Raw genomic sequence first — 16,874 nt, forward strand, 5'->3', positions numbered from 1 at the left:
AATCACCTTAAAAGCGACCTTTCAGAATTTTTAGCCCCTCTTCCCCAAAATTTTTGCCCCTTCAATCCGTAAATGCTCCACGGTCCTTGGACTCAGTCGCCCCTCGCAGGCAGCTTTCTAATCCAGAGCAAATTTTAAGGAAAATCAACGTTTCCGTCTATGAGAAATTCACGTGCTTTATTTTTTGAGAAACTTGGATCGGCACTAAATAGTAAAAGTTTCTTAATTTGACATCCAAATTTTATCGTTTTAGTACCAAAAGTTTCTTAATTAGTTTCCTTTTTTCGAGATCTAAAATTGCCTTGTTGTTTTGAAATTGTGCATCGTCAGAAGAACATAAACGCAGATCGTCACAAAAAACTTAGACACATCAAAATCCAAAGTATGCTATCTTTTCCATAGAAAAAAATCAACAAGAAATTGAGACTCTTTGTTCAGAAATGGAATATTACAATTTCTTATTTTCTTGAGCCTAATACTAGAGTTTCTTAAATTTTTGGCAATCCTTGTACTAGTTTCTTATAAACAAGTTTCTTACAAATAAAAAAAGAGGAAAAACTGGAAAGTTGACTTTTCCAGTTTAAGATTTTATCAAATGAACCTCTCTGGTGCGATTACTTCTAGAAGCGCATCCTTGGTGAATCTCTTGAATCATGAAACTCTTCTTATAACAGGATATTAATTTCGAGTCTTTAGCCACCCGTGTGGGATAAAAGTTTTCAAATTTGTCCAAGGACTCCTCTTTGTTCAAGACAAAAAATAGAGCGAGCTTTTCGAAGCAGTCGCCTTGCAGCAAAACCTTTTTATTGTTTCTTATAAAGGAAGTTGTTATCATCAGAGATAGAAAAATAATGTAGTGGTAGTGCCAGCCTGTGGTGATCATTCCAGGCACCAAGGCGTTATTTTCCCCGTGACCGTGTGACCATTGGTCACTGGAAATCAGTTAGAACATTTTTCTCACACGAAATTTCTCAACCATGGATGAATAATAGAAAAGTTTTATACACTTTTATTTACAAGAAGTTAAGCAGGTTGGAAGGAATCTAAATGCTCAGAATTAATCAATTCATTACACTGAAAAGATCAAAAATATGTTTCAAAAAGTAATACTGTGCTGAGGAAGCTTAAGGGGATCAGCTTTCGCTGCAAAAAGTAACAAATTATGTCATTACTGATATGCCATTACGACCCCATACCGTTATTAGTGTTTGAGATATTTTTCAAATGCAGACTATAAAGAAAGAACCAGCATCCCGTATCACAGGTGTATTTTTGCAAGAATTTCCTGCTTGTAACTCACTCACAACACTACAGATAAATCTCCTTTGTACAGAGTTATAGTTTTTGGTATGAGTCTTTCATAAAATCGCTTCATTTATCAAGATGCAGGAATTGCCATTTTAGTGCTCGCTCATTGATGCACGAAAGGCAATGTTCCACATTTCCTTGCCAACCCTTTAAAAAAGTTTTGACAATAGCATCCACTACAAGTGGGGCTGATGAAAGGGGGGATGAGGGGCAAAATGCCCCAGGGGGCCTCAGGGTTCATTGCACGATGTTAGGAATGGAATTAATCAATTGTAGCAAAAGTATGCTTAAGAACGTAAGATGTTAAAAAATTTGCAAGAAATGACTGCAAGAAATATTCTAAAATGCATTCTAAGCTAATCTTTAGGGTTTGGTCACAAATATTTTCTGTTCCCTCCTCTCACTGGGGGCCTTGACCTTCGGCTTTGTCCTAGGAACTCCGAAACCTCTTTGCAGTTCTGATTATAAATATGGCAAAAACATTTCTGATAAAATAGGTACTTTTATTTTTTTACTCATGTGACTCCTTTTGTCTTCAACGACATAATTTTATCGCATTATTGAGGTTTTTGAATCACAAAATCCAAACTGATTTCACAGGAAATTTTTTCAAAAAGTTTACCGTCACAAGAAGTTTTGAAGAAAATAACACTCTGCCAGGCACTTGGACCACTTGGTCTCAAATCACTGCAAATTTCATCAAATTCAGCTCTGGAGAGTCTAAAGTTCTTTTTCCATAAATCGTCTACTGGAGCATCACACCAACCCACCATTTAAAAATACCGTCGTTTCTTTCCAGCTTGTTTCTGGTCTGGAAAGCAGCTGTTTTCTAATACGAGTTTGTTTCGAAACTAAAATACTAGTACTTATATTTTTGAGGGTGTATTGCCTGTGCATACATATCGTTAAGAGTTTAGTCGATAACTGCAGAAAAGTTGTCAACAAAACAATCATTTGTTGCCCTAAGAACCGTACTAATTTTAGTACGGTACGCTGCCATAATCAGGCCCATAGTTGATTAAAATGTCAGTTTTCGTGAATAATCATGCGATGTGTCAACCTGCATACGTGAACTGTATGTTTTTTGTAGAAGTTGCTGTCTTCGTAAATGATAAATATGCTACGAGACAGGTGGACGTACATCACTTCTTTTGAATTTTTGTTGAATTCTTATAATCATTTCCTTTCGAGAAACCAGATTTTGCAGCATGTTTTTAAAATCTAGGTGTTCTGATGGATATTATACAGTTATTTTTATCGCAGAATTATTCTAATCGCAGAATGAAGGAATAATCGTGTTTCTGTGTGTTGCAGTTCTATACCCTTCAGAATGACGAATTTATGAGTTTAGGAGCTTTCAGAATACTAAACATTTAATTATTGTAATGTATAAAGAGAGATCTGGTAAAAATCATTTAAATCAAATCAAAAGTTATGATGTGAGAATTATATTTGTTCAATTCGTTACTTTAGATTTTCTTTAGACACTCGTTGCAATGTTAAAAAAATGGTTGCCCGTTGTGCCCGTGAAAGCTTTGTTGTAAGGTCTATTTCTGAAAAGGCCTGACGTACAATCGACGTCGTAAGGAGGTTAACTGAAAACAAACAGATATCAGCCACCACACCCTTACAACTACTTGTCCACAATATGGCTTTCTGAAGAAGGTTTCCAGAGCTAGAGGAAGGTTCAAAATATTTCTGAGTGTTGTTTTACTCCTATTTTGATACTACTGCCTTTGTGTCGTTAGGTATTCATTTTTCAGTGTACACCTTTGTGCCGAAGGGTATAGAAAACTTGCCTTGAAAACCTATTGATGAAATTTTATGGGTATTAGAATAAAAACTAGGTTGAAAATATGATAACTGCAATAGAATATAAAGAAATATGCCTCAGTTATCTTAAATTAATCTCTGATCATTCAAACTGTACGAAACTTTAAATGCAATTTATGTAATTTAAACAGGCTTTTTGCATAGAAGTTCATGTTTTTGCGATGTTTCGTCTCAGATATGCTTTTGGAAGAAGGAGATTTTTGTTATTATATATCATATTGTCTCGGAAGATGTGCTACCAGGATGGTTCAGTCCAAGGGTCTTGGGTTTGAGTACCTGACTTGACCAAACTTTCACCAGCTCTTTCAGGTGAGTGGCCAGCTCTTTGCAATTCCAGGCGTAGGAATCACGAGGTGTGGTCTCATCGAGAGGAAGGACCAGGGCACTGCTCGGTAAGCAAAGCATCTTAGTGTTTTACCTTCGTATGCTAGGTAGAAAGAAATATGTGCTTACAGCACTTTACGAGAAAAACTACAATCAACGTCAAAATTATTTGGAACACCCAACAATTTGCGCTGTGCTTCTTCAAAGAAAGCATTGTAGCAATCTTGGATTATATTGCGTAAAATAGAGCATTGGATTAGTCTTGGATGGTTGGATTAATCCTTGATGAAATTGCGTAAAACATAGCAGTGAATTAATCTTGGATGGCATTTCGCAAAACAGAACATTGGATTAATCTTGCATGGTACTGCATAAAAAAGAACATTGGATCATTCTGGATGGTATTGCAGAAAGGATAGCGTCAGATTAACAATTAATACTATTTAGTAAAAGAGAGCGTCGGATTAACTTTGGATGCTATTACTGAAAGTTTAATAAAATAACCCGTGGAAAAAACTGAAATTTGTTGTTTCTCCAAAAGGTTTGATCAATGATCTAACCTGAACATGCTTAAAGTACACAGAAGGAATACAAAACCATCCTAAAGAGTAACGAAGTTATCAAAGGGCTCGAAGAAGTCTACCAATTTCACAAGAAAGTATGCAGACAATGCGAAACAGTTTATAACATTTTTGATAGACTTTGATAAGAAATTTTCCAAAGCTTCATATTTTCCGGAGCTAGTTCAAAATGGCTTTTTGCTTTCTTCACCAATTGTAAAGAGTCAAGAGACAGTTGGCTATTAGTCTGAATACTCCAGGGAGCCAAGGGATTTTCCCAAGGGAACAGGAGCAGAAGCAGAACTTTTACAGAGAACAAGAAACATGTACCCCCCCAAAAAAACCCTGAATACAGATAAGACGACCATATTAAATAACTGCATTTTTCTGCAACCTCCGATACGAAAAATTAACATTTTCATAGCAGTGCATACTTGGCCTAATCACGATAATTAATATTTCATTGTATAACTATCTTCTAAAGTAGCTGATTCCTCCTGTTCACCCACGTCCCAACACACTATGTGACTTACCGATTAAAGAACCTCACTGTTAAGAGTGAATCACATGTCACACTATCACGGTTTCCAATTGGATAACACAGCATGCATATGTAACAGAAATACTTTTTAAAGATAGTCAAGTTCCCTGCTCTGCGCTTCTTCATTTGAAAGGACGATCGACATGTGGGCAAGCTGCACGATCACGGAGCAGATTTGAAAAGTCAAATCGTTGAAGAGAAAGCTGAGAAAGATCACGTCTGGCGGATATAGAAGGTGGGCAGCATCAATAAAACAATATAGTATAATGGTAAAAGTATGATATAATAAACAAATATGGAGTAAGAAAACAAAACACGTAGATAACATTTTCAGGGCATATCTATTATCGATATTCAAATATTCTGCCATTTGCTACGACGAATCGGTTAACTACAAACAAAATTAACTGCTTATTTTCAGCATCATCTACAAGTTAACTGATAAAAAATATTATTAAACAATAGATTGTCATTCACCAGCTTGTGACTTTCTGATAAAAGCAAAAACTTGGTTAAGAAACAGAGATGATTTCATCATAAACGCGTAATATTTTCTTGAAGAAAAGCTGAGTAGCTGAGTAGTAGTAAAACGATAAAAAATCCAACATTTTCATTTTTATCAAAACGAAAAGACATTAGTTTTTGCTGCTGCTTTTCTTCTTTGATTCATTTTTTTAGCATAGAAAAACTAAACTATTCAAAAACCAGGACACATCGCATTCTTAATTGTTTTAATCACTTCTTGGGAGAATATGTGAAGAAAATGTCTAGGGTGTGTAAAAAACAGTAACTTTCATACATATACTTTCATAGTTTGTTTGTTTGCAATATTGGATTACAATTAGATTGTTAACATATGTAATCAGGATCTCGCTAGCTTTTTCGTTAAAGTGTGTCTCCGACAAAGCGGGCGAGCTACTCTTTGCGTCTTGCGCACACTGCAGATCTTTATCAGCACTACCTACGTTTTTCGCCTTTGGATAAGTAATACATTAAGTATGGAGTTGAAATATTTGCGCTTGCAGATTTTTTTGAGTTGCTTGTATGAGGTTTAGAATTGTTTCAGACAATAATAATGATTTTGACGATTTTTTATTAAAAAATTAAATTATCCGCATTAATAGTCACTGTTATTCGCATTTTATCATAACTTGGGAATGTTTTTTGTTCATTATTTATCATTTTGTTTATTTCTTACTTATAGTGAAACTTTGGCATTAACTAGCGTTGATATGTTTAGCGGCTAATTTAACACAGAAAATCGACTTTTCTAAACTTCATTCATATTCATCTTTTTAATAATAGAACTGTAAGCATTAGATTAATATAGTCACATTAACTGGCTAGCCTTGTACAAAGGATATAGCGAGCTTACAAATAAAAGGCATTAAAAATGTATTTTTTGTGGTAAAATAAGAACAAGATTTGAGGGAAAAATCACGAGAATCCTATGAAATCTTTCTGTGACAAGAATGCAATAAGATGATCAGATTGTCAGGTTTCAAGTGACATAATTTCCGTGGTTTGCTCCACACCGACAATGTTGAGCATTTCAGTGAATGGTTTAAATGGCTTACCCTTTATGGCAAGGCAGCTGAAGGGGTGATTCACAATTGTTATAAAAGGCAGCTGAAAGGGGGATTTACAATTGACTGGGGCGAAAGACAAACATAAAGCGCTATAAGCCTTTCCTAACAGCACTGTTATTTTTATAGTTGATCCTCGTTCTTGAAACTGACCTTAAGCGATCAATGCTACGGTCCTGGAACATTCCACCTGCAATGCGCACAATGGCGGAAATTCAGGCTTTCGTATGGGGGCTTTCATTTTCCGACAAGATTACTTCTTGGATGGGCTTTCGCATTTGTCACTTTAATTGTTTGTCAGTTGTCCAATGAAGACCAAATTTACCGACGAGAATGCTGAGCCCCCCTTCTCCCCTTTTCCGCTACTTAATGCGAATGGTTAGTGGGGCAAGTGCATTGAATTTTCTGAGTTTCTCGTTTTAGCGGCCGTTTCCCACCAATCTCGTTTGCCTAACTAAATGATTCATGTCATATCGAATAAAGAAGCAGTTGCCTTCAAAACTCCCTTAGGATTTGTAGATTATTCGGGGAGAGAGAGTGGAAGAAATATTAGGAAAATAAACTAGCAGGAATCTTAAATGTGGTTGCTAGCTTGCCGTTAATCTGACAGTTTCACCTGCATAGCACGGGCCCTAATCGTTGCTAAAAAGCAACTGGCTAGGCAATGCAGAACTAAATAAAATATTTAAACCAAATTTTGGTAGAGAAATCGATAATAGTTTTGGCAATAATGCTTTTACAGAACCTAATGGTGTTCTTTTAATTCCCCTTTCTTATAGAAAAAGGCTAATTTTATAAAAATTTGGGAAGGTAGCTAATTAAAGGGTAGAATATCCCCTGTTTATCTATTATGCTAGACCGCAGGGCCTACTGCCATACTGCCATATACTTGCTTGGTTCGTTTAAGCAAAAGTATTGCATTCGTCGACAGGATTCTTTAAGAATCGAAGCATTCACTTGATTATAGTGACGTAGCAACGCTAACGGCTTCAAAAGTCATCTTTGAAATAAATTTGGGAAGTTATATGAAGATTCGTTTTAGTCACTGTAGCTCTACGTGACAACAATGGGGATTTGTACAAACACATTTATGCAACCTGGACGCTGATGTTGTGATTCTGCAGCCACTCAAGTATACACATGTTGATGAGAGGGATGTCTTTTTAATTAGACAGTGAGATGACCTGAAATGTTTTCATGCATTCTCTAAACAGCTGTTCCCGGGCTGGCAAGTCCGAAAAGGCTCTTAGAATGCTAAGTAGAAAAAAGCAGGTGCATGTCAGAAGAAAAAATGGCGAGCTATAGTTTCTACACCAATATTCTTCATTCATAACATAGTTAGTATTCATGATAAATATAATTGTTGAAATAGGACATGATAAATATCGATAGTATTGGGTTATGCGAATTGTGAGTACTGGTACAGGATAATATATAAAAAGCATTGGCGAATATTAATGCTGTGAAAAAAATTACGGTATCTCACTTCATTTAATATATAAGAGACTCTTGAAGTTGACTATAAAGAACTGGGAAATTTTTGTACAATTTTCGCTCTTTGTGTTTTGAGCTTCACACCAGCTTTCAGATTCCTCAAAAAGCGTTCTTCATTGTTTTGATGAATGTGGTGAAGTTTTTTCTATCTTTTTGTTTCACATCGCAAGTTTCTCATATAAAAAAATAAATGTGCACTAGAAACTCGTGGATTTGATAAAAAACTTACTGCATCCCCACCAAAAATCGTCATTGTGTGAACTTTAGAATGTGTTCAAATCAGCAAGTAGTAGGGTTGGCAAGACAAGAGCTTTAGCTATAGATAGGAGCTCTCAATTTTGCAATAGATAATTTGGTTCTTGGACGACACACTCAAAGAAGTAAAACGTACATGCCAAGCTTAACTGGCTTGATAAGAAAAAGGGTTTGCTGATTCGCCCCCAAGAATTTGTGAAAACCTTCATAAAGGCTGATGGTACATTCCATACCCTGCAGTGCTCCAATCTGATTTTGAAATTCATTTTACTGAAATTCAGATTTTCAGCCTATCGATACCATGACCGTTATCCTATCTTATGATTTTTCACAGTATGAGATGTTTGATATTGGAGTACTTGAGAGAGGTAAATGTTCAGGTTTTCGATTTCCTTTAGCGTTGTTTTAATTCCATATGGCATTATGCCACCCACAGTTAGGCCCTGCTTGTCCGCCATTACCATGCTTTTCGAGAAAGGCATGTGCGTCTCTCAACCAATGAGGTGAACCCACTGATCTATAAAAAAGATTGGATCGAGCTTCTAATGTGACCAGAGTGTCGCCATCCGAGAAGAGGGCCCCAGAACAGCCCATGCGAGGAGACGGCCTTCTCTGTCACCTCTAGCAATGTTTTCAGCTGCTCTGGCCTTGTTCTTTTTCAGCAATCATACACACAGCATTGCAGCTCTCGCGTATCCATATCGTTGAAGTATTGGTTTTAAGAAATGGCTTCCCGCTATTGTTTGGAGCCCTCTTCCTTTTGAAATTGAACGGGCTCAATCCAGTTCTTTTAATAGATTTAATAGATCAGTGGGTAAACCACCCAATAAGGTAATCCATTGTGTGAACCTGATCTTTTGTTTGCCAATGCAGAAACGCAGAGAAAACCGACACTGCCATTCCGGTTACGAGGTATTTAATACAGTGGAATTCCGATAAAATGAATCCTGAATATAAAGAACCTCCCGTTATAACGAACTAAACGATTGGTCCCTTGGATTCTGCCTAACAAATCCTTACAAATTCTCTCGGTATAACGAACCCCGTATATAATGAACTCTTGTTATTAAGAACCAAATTTTAGGTCCCTTCATCATAATTAACCTCGATATAACGAATTTTTCGAGGCTTTTCAGTAAGTTTTCATCTGTTATCTTTTCCGAGTGTTCATTTATCACTATCTTGGCAAAATAATGAACTATTTTCTGGTTCCCCTCAGATTTTGTATATCGGGATTCCACTGTATACATCGATTAACGGGTCATTTTGACTAATTTCTCATTACTGCTCATCAACAACATATTTTGGCTGACAGCGTTTGTCAAGAAACCAACTTGCCAGAAGAGTTTTCATTTCAACAATTGAGTTAATACTGTTTACTCCTTTGTTTAATTACGAAGTCTTCTTAGCATATCTAACAGAAAAATAAACCCTAATTTTTTGTAAAGTTGTATACCTTGCTGTGGAGATTCAATTCAACTGCAACTACAAACATTATGATTACAAAAGTAATATGAAATTCACAAGAAGTAGCCTAATTTCACAAGAGAAAATTTTTTTACATGAACAAGGAAAACAATTAAGAGCAAAAGAATGCAATGAAATGGAAAGTAAAGTTGAGTTTGATCTTTGTAAATTTCTGCAGCAGTAAACTTAATAGATGGTTCGAATAGAAATCATGGAAAGTTTTTTAAATGAGATCACGTTTGTGTTGTTGATCTAGGGAAAGTCAAGAAAGGTTTTACAGGATTTCTCAAAAAGCGTTTATGGGCTGGCATAGATGAGATTTTACTTCTTTCCGTACCTTTTTCGTACAGCTAGAAAATCGGATGCTTCTTTTTTAAGAAGATCTAGCAACGTTGCGAGAGCCAGTTGAGAACCTAGTCCTAATTGATTCTTGATGAAGATTAAACTGCTTATTGACGAATGTGTCCAGAGTGAAAATTGCCGACCACCTATGTTGGTCAGCAGAAGTAATGTGCCAAACAACTTGAGATAATACAAGTCTGTGGTGATAGAATCATCTTTAGGCAATTTTCTCTTTTCATTCAACTTACCAGAGAACAATGTCAAGTGTTTAGGTTTACCAGGGTTCGTTGCTCGTCTCGATTTCAAAGATGCGATTGAGGTATTTGGAAGAATCATCATTCTTAAGAAGTGGAAAAGTTTTGTTGCTAATTTAGAGTTAAAGGTTAGGACTTACGAGATTTTGTAAAGTATTTCTTTATATAAGTTGACATACATCAGTCAAGTGTTATGATAAAGTTCATTCATTGGAACCATCAATTCAACAGTTTAATGAGGGTTGGTTTTATATTTCTCAATTGTAACAATCAAAGCATCATCAGCGAACCTGTGTCGTTGAAAGCTGCTGTCGGCGGACATGAAGCATCCGGGTAGGTATTATGTTTTGCTAGACTTCATATTCTTCGGAGAGCGTTCCCTGACACTAGACAATCTGTGATTCGTTAAAGAAATTAAAAACTCCTCGACGTGTATGACACGAGATTAATCGGATTATCGTCACCGGATTCTTCAGCTTCGCGCACTTTTCTCGCTAGCATCTTCCGGAGAGGATCCAAAATGCTTGAATTTCTCGGTCTTGGTATTGGAGCTTTGTAGACCCCACGAGGAAACAGTAATCCTGGAGTTTGCAGTTTGCGTTGGGCTTCAAATTGTGGCCCAAAAACCAGCTCAAACCAAAGTCCTGAACGGCCTAATTGCAAATTGCAGACGATAACAATTAGCATCCCTGTTTTTGCTAGTTGGTTAAAATCGACTGTTGTGCATTTTCTGTGTTGTTTCAAGAGTATTTAACATCTTCATCCACAAGGCCTACTTTCCTGATTTTTTCCAAATGAAATCCACGTGGATCGAAGACAGGGTAGACGTCAAAGACTCTCGCAAAACAATACAAATAGGGAGGGGTTTAAGCATAAAACTACTCGAAATAATCCGAAAAGTTTTTAATCAAATGTACGGAGAGGTTTTAGACCAGCTTTATACCATACATTCTAGTTTAAACATCCAAGCATTTAATGGATTCTCGTACTTTAAACTTGGCACTTATTCAAATAGGGCGCTTAATCGGCGAAAGCATGAGAAAGTACACTGGGAGTTAGACGCTCCTCCGCTCCACTCTTCTATTTCCGCCCTCGAATTTATGTGACTCTGGTACCCAAGGTAGTAAAAAAGCTAAGCCCTTACAAGAGATAAAGCATGAAAAGACTTTGAAAAATTGTATTTTAAAAATTCTGCGCCTGCGACCTATTTTGAATAGGAGTGGCACCTACTAGTATTTTTACTTCAACAGTGGGCTCTTTTCGAGGTGGCGCTTAATTGAGGATTTACGACCAACATGGGTTTACAAAAACACAAAAACAAACACAAAACGAGTCAAAAAATAAAAAGAGTTTAAGAAAGAGGCAACGCTGACTGTGTCCTCTTTGTTTCTGAAGCAATAGATATAAAAGACGTTTTCTGATTGTTTGAAAGATGTCAGAATGTGAAAATATTTGGTCGACTCCAAGACGTATTTTTTTATGGAACGAGCAAAAGAGAGTTTTTTAATGAACGAGGCAACCGAGATCATGTGCATGGAACGACGTTATCATTACGCATGTTCTCTGAATTCAGGAAGGAGGGTTGCCTCATTCATTTAAAGATTTTTTAGGCAACTTCTATAATTGCAGTAGTACCGTATATTGTTAATCCGCACTCAAATATGGAAAATATCTGCTAACTGTACCTAGGCTTGGACCAAATCCACGTAGCGGCGGCACTATAATGGACCCACTCATAACGATTATTATCTATATTCATACTCTGATGAAAAAGAAGTTATAGACACCAGAGATACCTAGAGAATAAAGGGCGGCTGAAGTAGGAAGCTGACGGGCGTTTGGCCGTTCGCATATTGAGCCTCCAAAAGCGGTATTGTCACCACCCGTCGGTAATATGCTCTGTGGTCCCAGTAAAAAGTAATAGAGCGGTTAAGATTAGCGAACACAGCTTGAAGAATCAGGTGAGGTTAGGCTGCGACACCGGGCTTCCTTTCGTATCCTACAGCAAGTTTCGTTGTAATTAGTCGTCAACAGAAACTAGACGCAGATCAGGACGGAGAGAGTCTTAAGTTAAGACTGAGGTTGAGAGAAAACCAGGAAAGACCTATGAGAATGCTGTAAATGTGGCAGTGGGGTATAGAGCTACAAGACTGATCTAGGAAATTTGATAGATCGATGGCGAAATGTGCAATGACCTCTTTTGCAGCCTGTCACAACGCGAAGTAACGTTTTCACCAGATGATCAAACATGCAATTAGTCATTTGAGTAATTTTTCCATATGATTAAGCTTTTTCGTGTGGCAAAATAATTCATTTTCTTAATACTATTTCAGAACACAAGTACAGGTCTCACGTCTTTGGGGCAAATTGTTTCTGGTGATTCATAATCGCTATCTTTCTCAGGACCTTGGGAACCGCTAGGAATCTCGATTACATTGGCAGGTATCACGTGGCAAAAACAAATTTGAATTCGTTGGAAGGAATGGTAATGGAATAAGTATAAATATAGCTTCAATGTACTTTCTTTGCGCAAGCTGTCTATTGCGTGAGGAAATTATTGTGCATAGGCTTGTGGCTGTAAGAGGTGCAAACAGCGTAAAGCAGCTGCAAGAAAAATTTCCGCTAAAAATTTATTAAAGTGTCAGTAGTTTGAAGCTGTATAATTTTGGGGCAATTGCTCTCTAATTTGTTGGATATACGTATCTAGTGATATTACGTCAGACATGAATCATTCATAGTTTGTGTCTTTTGCAGGCATAAAGCTACGGCAAGAAGAAACTTTCATACAGTCTCAAGCAAGACAAAATGACGGTAGAATCCCAAATCAGCTATAACTGTACCGGGGTCATGGCACCAGTGACGCTATCCTACCTTAGTGCCATTGTTGGTGCAATTTATTGCCCAATCACAACCATTGGGAATGGCCTCGTCATAGTCTCCATCTTGGTTGATCCGTTCAAGGAACTCCGCACGCAGTTCAACTTTTTTGTTGCCAATTTAGCTGTTGCTGACCTCATCATTGGTTGCCTTATAGATCCTCTCACATCATGGGCCCATTTTCAAGAAGCCAAAAGGGTAGAGGTTAGAAACGAGTACCCAAGATTTGTTGAGTTCTGTCACTACATGTACTTTGCATCTGTGTCTGCGTCACTCCTAACCTTGTCGGCGCTGTCGATCGACCGCTTTATAGCAGTGCGTTTCCCTTTGCGGTACCGTTGTCAAGTATCCTTTGTTCGTTATGGAATTGCAGCTGTGTTCATCTGGGCAGTGTCTTTTGGCTTGTCTGCAATGTACTTCGTGATTGGCTACGTGATGATGGCTTGGGTGATGGCAAGTTTTAGCTGTGTCTTTACATTCATCATCATGCTCTGTTGTTACTTTCTCCTATACCTTGTGATCAAGAGCCGTGAGGAAGGCCTACTGGCAACACTGCATGCGGACGAATTGGCCCTGCAAGCCAAGGATGACCAAAGTGACCCTCGTGCTGTGGACCAATCAGTGAAAAGATGCAAGGAGAAGGAGAAGAACATCAGTGAAAGGAAAAATGTTGCGCAGACCAAAAAGGTACCCATCAAAACTGCTTAGGAGCAAAATTTCCACCGTATTTATATTCTGTGTTTTTGCTCTTTTCATTTCGACCGCGACGACCTATCAGCGAATTCAATGAAGTGAGGGTACAATTGTAAAGGGATTCCCATAGTTATTTGTGTCAAATATATGGAATGTATAGAGACAATGCATGGAAATGAAAAATCGAAGGGTAGAGTTGTAAGCAAAACATAATGAACTAAATCGAAGCCCATTCTTTACCTCTTTATTATATTTTCAAGAGTAACCCTGGTGGAAAACTGGAAACATTGTAATTTTTTGGAATAGCCAGTGTATTCTACACGTAGAGACAAATGGAAGAAAAGTAATCCCAAGTTGAAATTACCCCAAGCAGTCTCACTCTTTCAAGCGTAAAATGGAAGCTACTATTGAGATTTGCCCACACGCCAGAAATACAGGCCTCAATGCATTCAAAACCCTACCTTATATGAAAATAATCATTTTGACACCGTAAATTTTGTTGTTTTTATTAGAAACTATAAAACAGCCCAACTCAGTGCATTCTAAGCACAACCACGGTGGTCTAGGCCTATTGACTTTACACGTACCATTTCTTGTTTCAGGTTGTCTCCGTGTTGATTGTCATGTTTGGACTCTTTTTGGTTTGCTTCGTGCCTGCAACCATCATGATTTTTATCATCAACCTTCAGCAAGGAGACTGCATATTTCGCCACTGGCTGCGCGATCTACAGCTGCTCTTCTGCATCACATCCTCCCTTATCAACCCATTTATCTACACGATCAGACTGCCAAACTTCAGACGTGCGATTCTGGTCGTTCTTCGCCTTCGAAAGACCAACAGCATTGGACCGGCAAGCACAACAAGAGCCTGAAAAGCTGCTAGCCATGTAGCAAATTTTAAGGGGTGGCTATTAAGTCAAGATTTGCTTTAGTTTACTAAATAAATTTAAATTAGGTGGCTGATAATAATCCTATTTAAAAAACCCCATTCTTTCTAAAAATCCACGGCAGCATAAAATCAGTCTCTCTAACTAACGCTTTTTTGTTGGCTCTTTATTAAATCCATTTAGATATTTTCAGTCACAGTAACGAACGTTTTTCCTGGTCCTTTGTATAATGAAATTCAAGAGCTCGCGATAGGGTTCTTTTGACTGAGTATTGTTTGACCATTGAACTAATGTTAAACTAAGTTTCGATTTAGTTAGATATCAATAATAAATTACAAGGTATATGACGTATATCATAGATGTCCAATTATTCTGTATGTAGTTGAAACGTGAAAATCGCAGAAGTTGTGCAGGACAGAGCTTTAGATTTTCGCGGGATAGTTAAGGTTAGCTATCAAGGTGGTAGTTATTGCAAAAGGTGGAAAAGACATTGCTAGCTCGCGAGTGTCTCCTATTATCTGGAAATGCTCTCTTTTTGGATATGACAACATAGATAAAACTTTCTTGTGATAAGCATTGACTAAGATTACTTAAGGTTTCAATTGGCTGTTTACATCTTTATAATAGTTATCGCCTTTTGAATGTCAACTAACAAATTTGAACAATGTTGGCATAATGTACATAAGTTGAGATAACATTTTTTTGCTTAACAGTCTTATATCTATTTCGTTTGACATCTGACCTTAGTATTTATATAACGGACTTTAACACAGGAGCTGAGGAACTTGAGGAGAGTAGCGTACGGAGGATTTTAAAATAATTTGACAAGCTTTTGGTAGAAATAAAGACAGTCCACTATTTAAACCTGTTTTGATTAACACGCTTATTAACATAACGGCATATACGAGAATGTATAATTGACCATATAGTTGCTTCTTAGAAAATTTTACAAAGTGATCTCTGTGGATAATAGGATGATCTTGCTTTTTTTATTCGTTAAGTTATTATGTCATTTGGTTTCATTTGTTTTATTACTAAGCAATAATTCATCGCTTTTCTTGCAACTGCAGGAAAGCAGTATCCTAATTTCTTGTAGTTTCGTTCTTACTGGTTGTTTGTTGAATAATTAACTTGTATATACAGAAAAAACAGATTAATATAATTAGAACATACAGACGTTAGTGCCAATATTGGATTATTGGATTGGCGATAGAGGTAGCTTATGTTGATCCGGGTTCCTTTAGAATCTTTTTATCACAGGTTCTAATACTGATCTAGATTTTGTTTTAATATCTCTTATCAATTTATCCGCTTTGTAGATACAATAAAAATCGAGTTCTGCAACTTGAAATTTATAGGAACGCAGACTTCCACTGCAAATAAAAACTGTGACATTATGTATCTTAACAAGCATCGGTCATTTGAATCAGTTGTATTAATAAATATATAACAAATATATATCTTATTTAATTGTTAAGTAATTGGTTAGGCTTATTTTAGAATAAAGCCGGTGATGGTGTAAAGGGATAGAGTAATGGCATCATAAAAATCCGCTTCTTTAGAATTTTGAATTTCGACCATATGGGAAAGAACAACGTAGGGCGAACTCTGTAACAGAAAGGGTGAAATATGAGCAATCAAAGACGTGATATATAAGAAAGAGTTAATATTATTTTGGTTTTCTTCCCGAAATTTCAGAACCTCAGCAATGCTTTGCAGTGCGGTTCTTGATGATATTGCTTAAAGAGACTGTCGAGTCTCTAAAACACATGCGTACTTCTTTTCCTGTCGTATCTTGGAAGGTTTGAACTATTACCCAATTTTTAAAGTCATTAAATGACATATATTAAGATCGAAGTAAAACAACGTATCCAAAAAGGCGTATGCAAAATGGCGTATGCAAAATGGCGTATGCAAAATGGCGTGTCCAAAATGAAGTATCCAAATTCTCGCAAAGATTTTTATGGCGTCATCACCACTTCCCAGCGTTTAACGTGTATATATATATACTGCATTAGAATGTCCATCGGTTACCTGCTGTAGGACATTATTATTGTAGTAATTATTAACTATTGTAGGACAATATATATGTTAACTGAGAAGTCAGTTGTGTGCTCTTCTAAATGGCTGTTCTTTGTGAATGCTTTTGATTATGCAATTTTCGCTTATAATCCAAGATGGCCCGAGATGGCGAAGACTTAATAATCATCATCATATCATATCTACACACGAAAACCCTATCAGCTAGGTATTAGTTTTTAACCTAAACGAAAATGCTCATTATATTTGCATCCAATGGTAAAGAAAGCAATCAATTTTCATTTATTCCAGGTTTTCCACATATAAACCTTGTCTTTTAAATGACATTTCGGGATAACTCATTAGTCTTTAAGTTTTTTAAAAAATAAATAGATGCTCAATAAAAAACAACTTGGTTGACGTTTCGCTGTAAG

The 16,874-nt window shown here is 36.9% G+C and overlaps 1 protein-coding gene across 1 annotated transcript; it reads left to right on the top strand.

Moving 5' to 3' along the window:
* The first annotated feature begins 4,412 nt into the window (after positions 1-4,412).
* On the top strand, positions 4,413-16,784 carry LOC135695939 (trace amine-associated receptor 1). Its single transcript, XM_065215168.2, has 3 exons — positions 4,413-4,801; positions 12,719-13,528; positions 14,137-16,784. Exons 2-3 carry the CDS (start codon positions 12,770-12,772, stop codon positions 14,404-14,406), a joined length of 1,029 nt encoding a protein of 342 aa, XP_065071240.2. The 5' UTR covers positions 4,413-4,801; positions 12,719-12,769; the 3' UTR covers positions 14,407-16,784.
* The last annotated feature ends 90 nt before the right edge of the window (positions 16,785-16,874 follow it).

Source organism: Rhopilema esculentum, chromosome 14 (assembly GCF_057945365.1).
Source record: "Rhopilema esculentum isolate cy_ngs chromosome 14, ASM5794536v1, whole genome shotgun sequence".
In the NCBI taxonomy this organism is placed as follows: Eukaryota; Metazoa; Cnidaria; class Scyphozoa; order Rhizostomeae; family Rhizostomatidae; genus Rhopilema; species Rhopilema esculentum.

Excerpts from the sequence above, each read along its gene's own strand:
- LOC135695939 (XM_065215168.2), top strand. The coding sequence starts at position 12,770 with ATGACGGTAGAATCCCAAATCAGCTATAACTGTACCGGGGTCATGGCA. Across the intron at positions 13,529-14,136 it reads ATGTTGCGCAGACCAAAAAG|GTTGTCTCCGTGTTGATTGT; the intron begins GTACCCATCAAA and ends TTCTTGTTTCAG.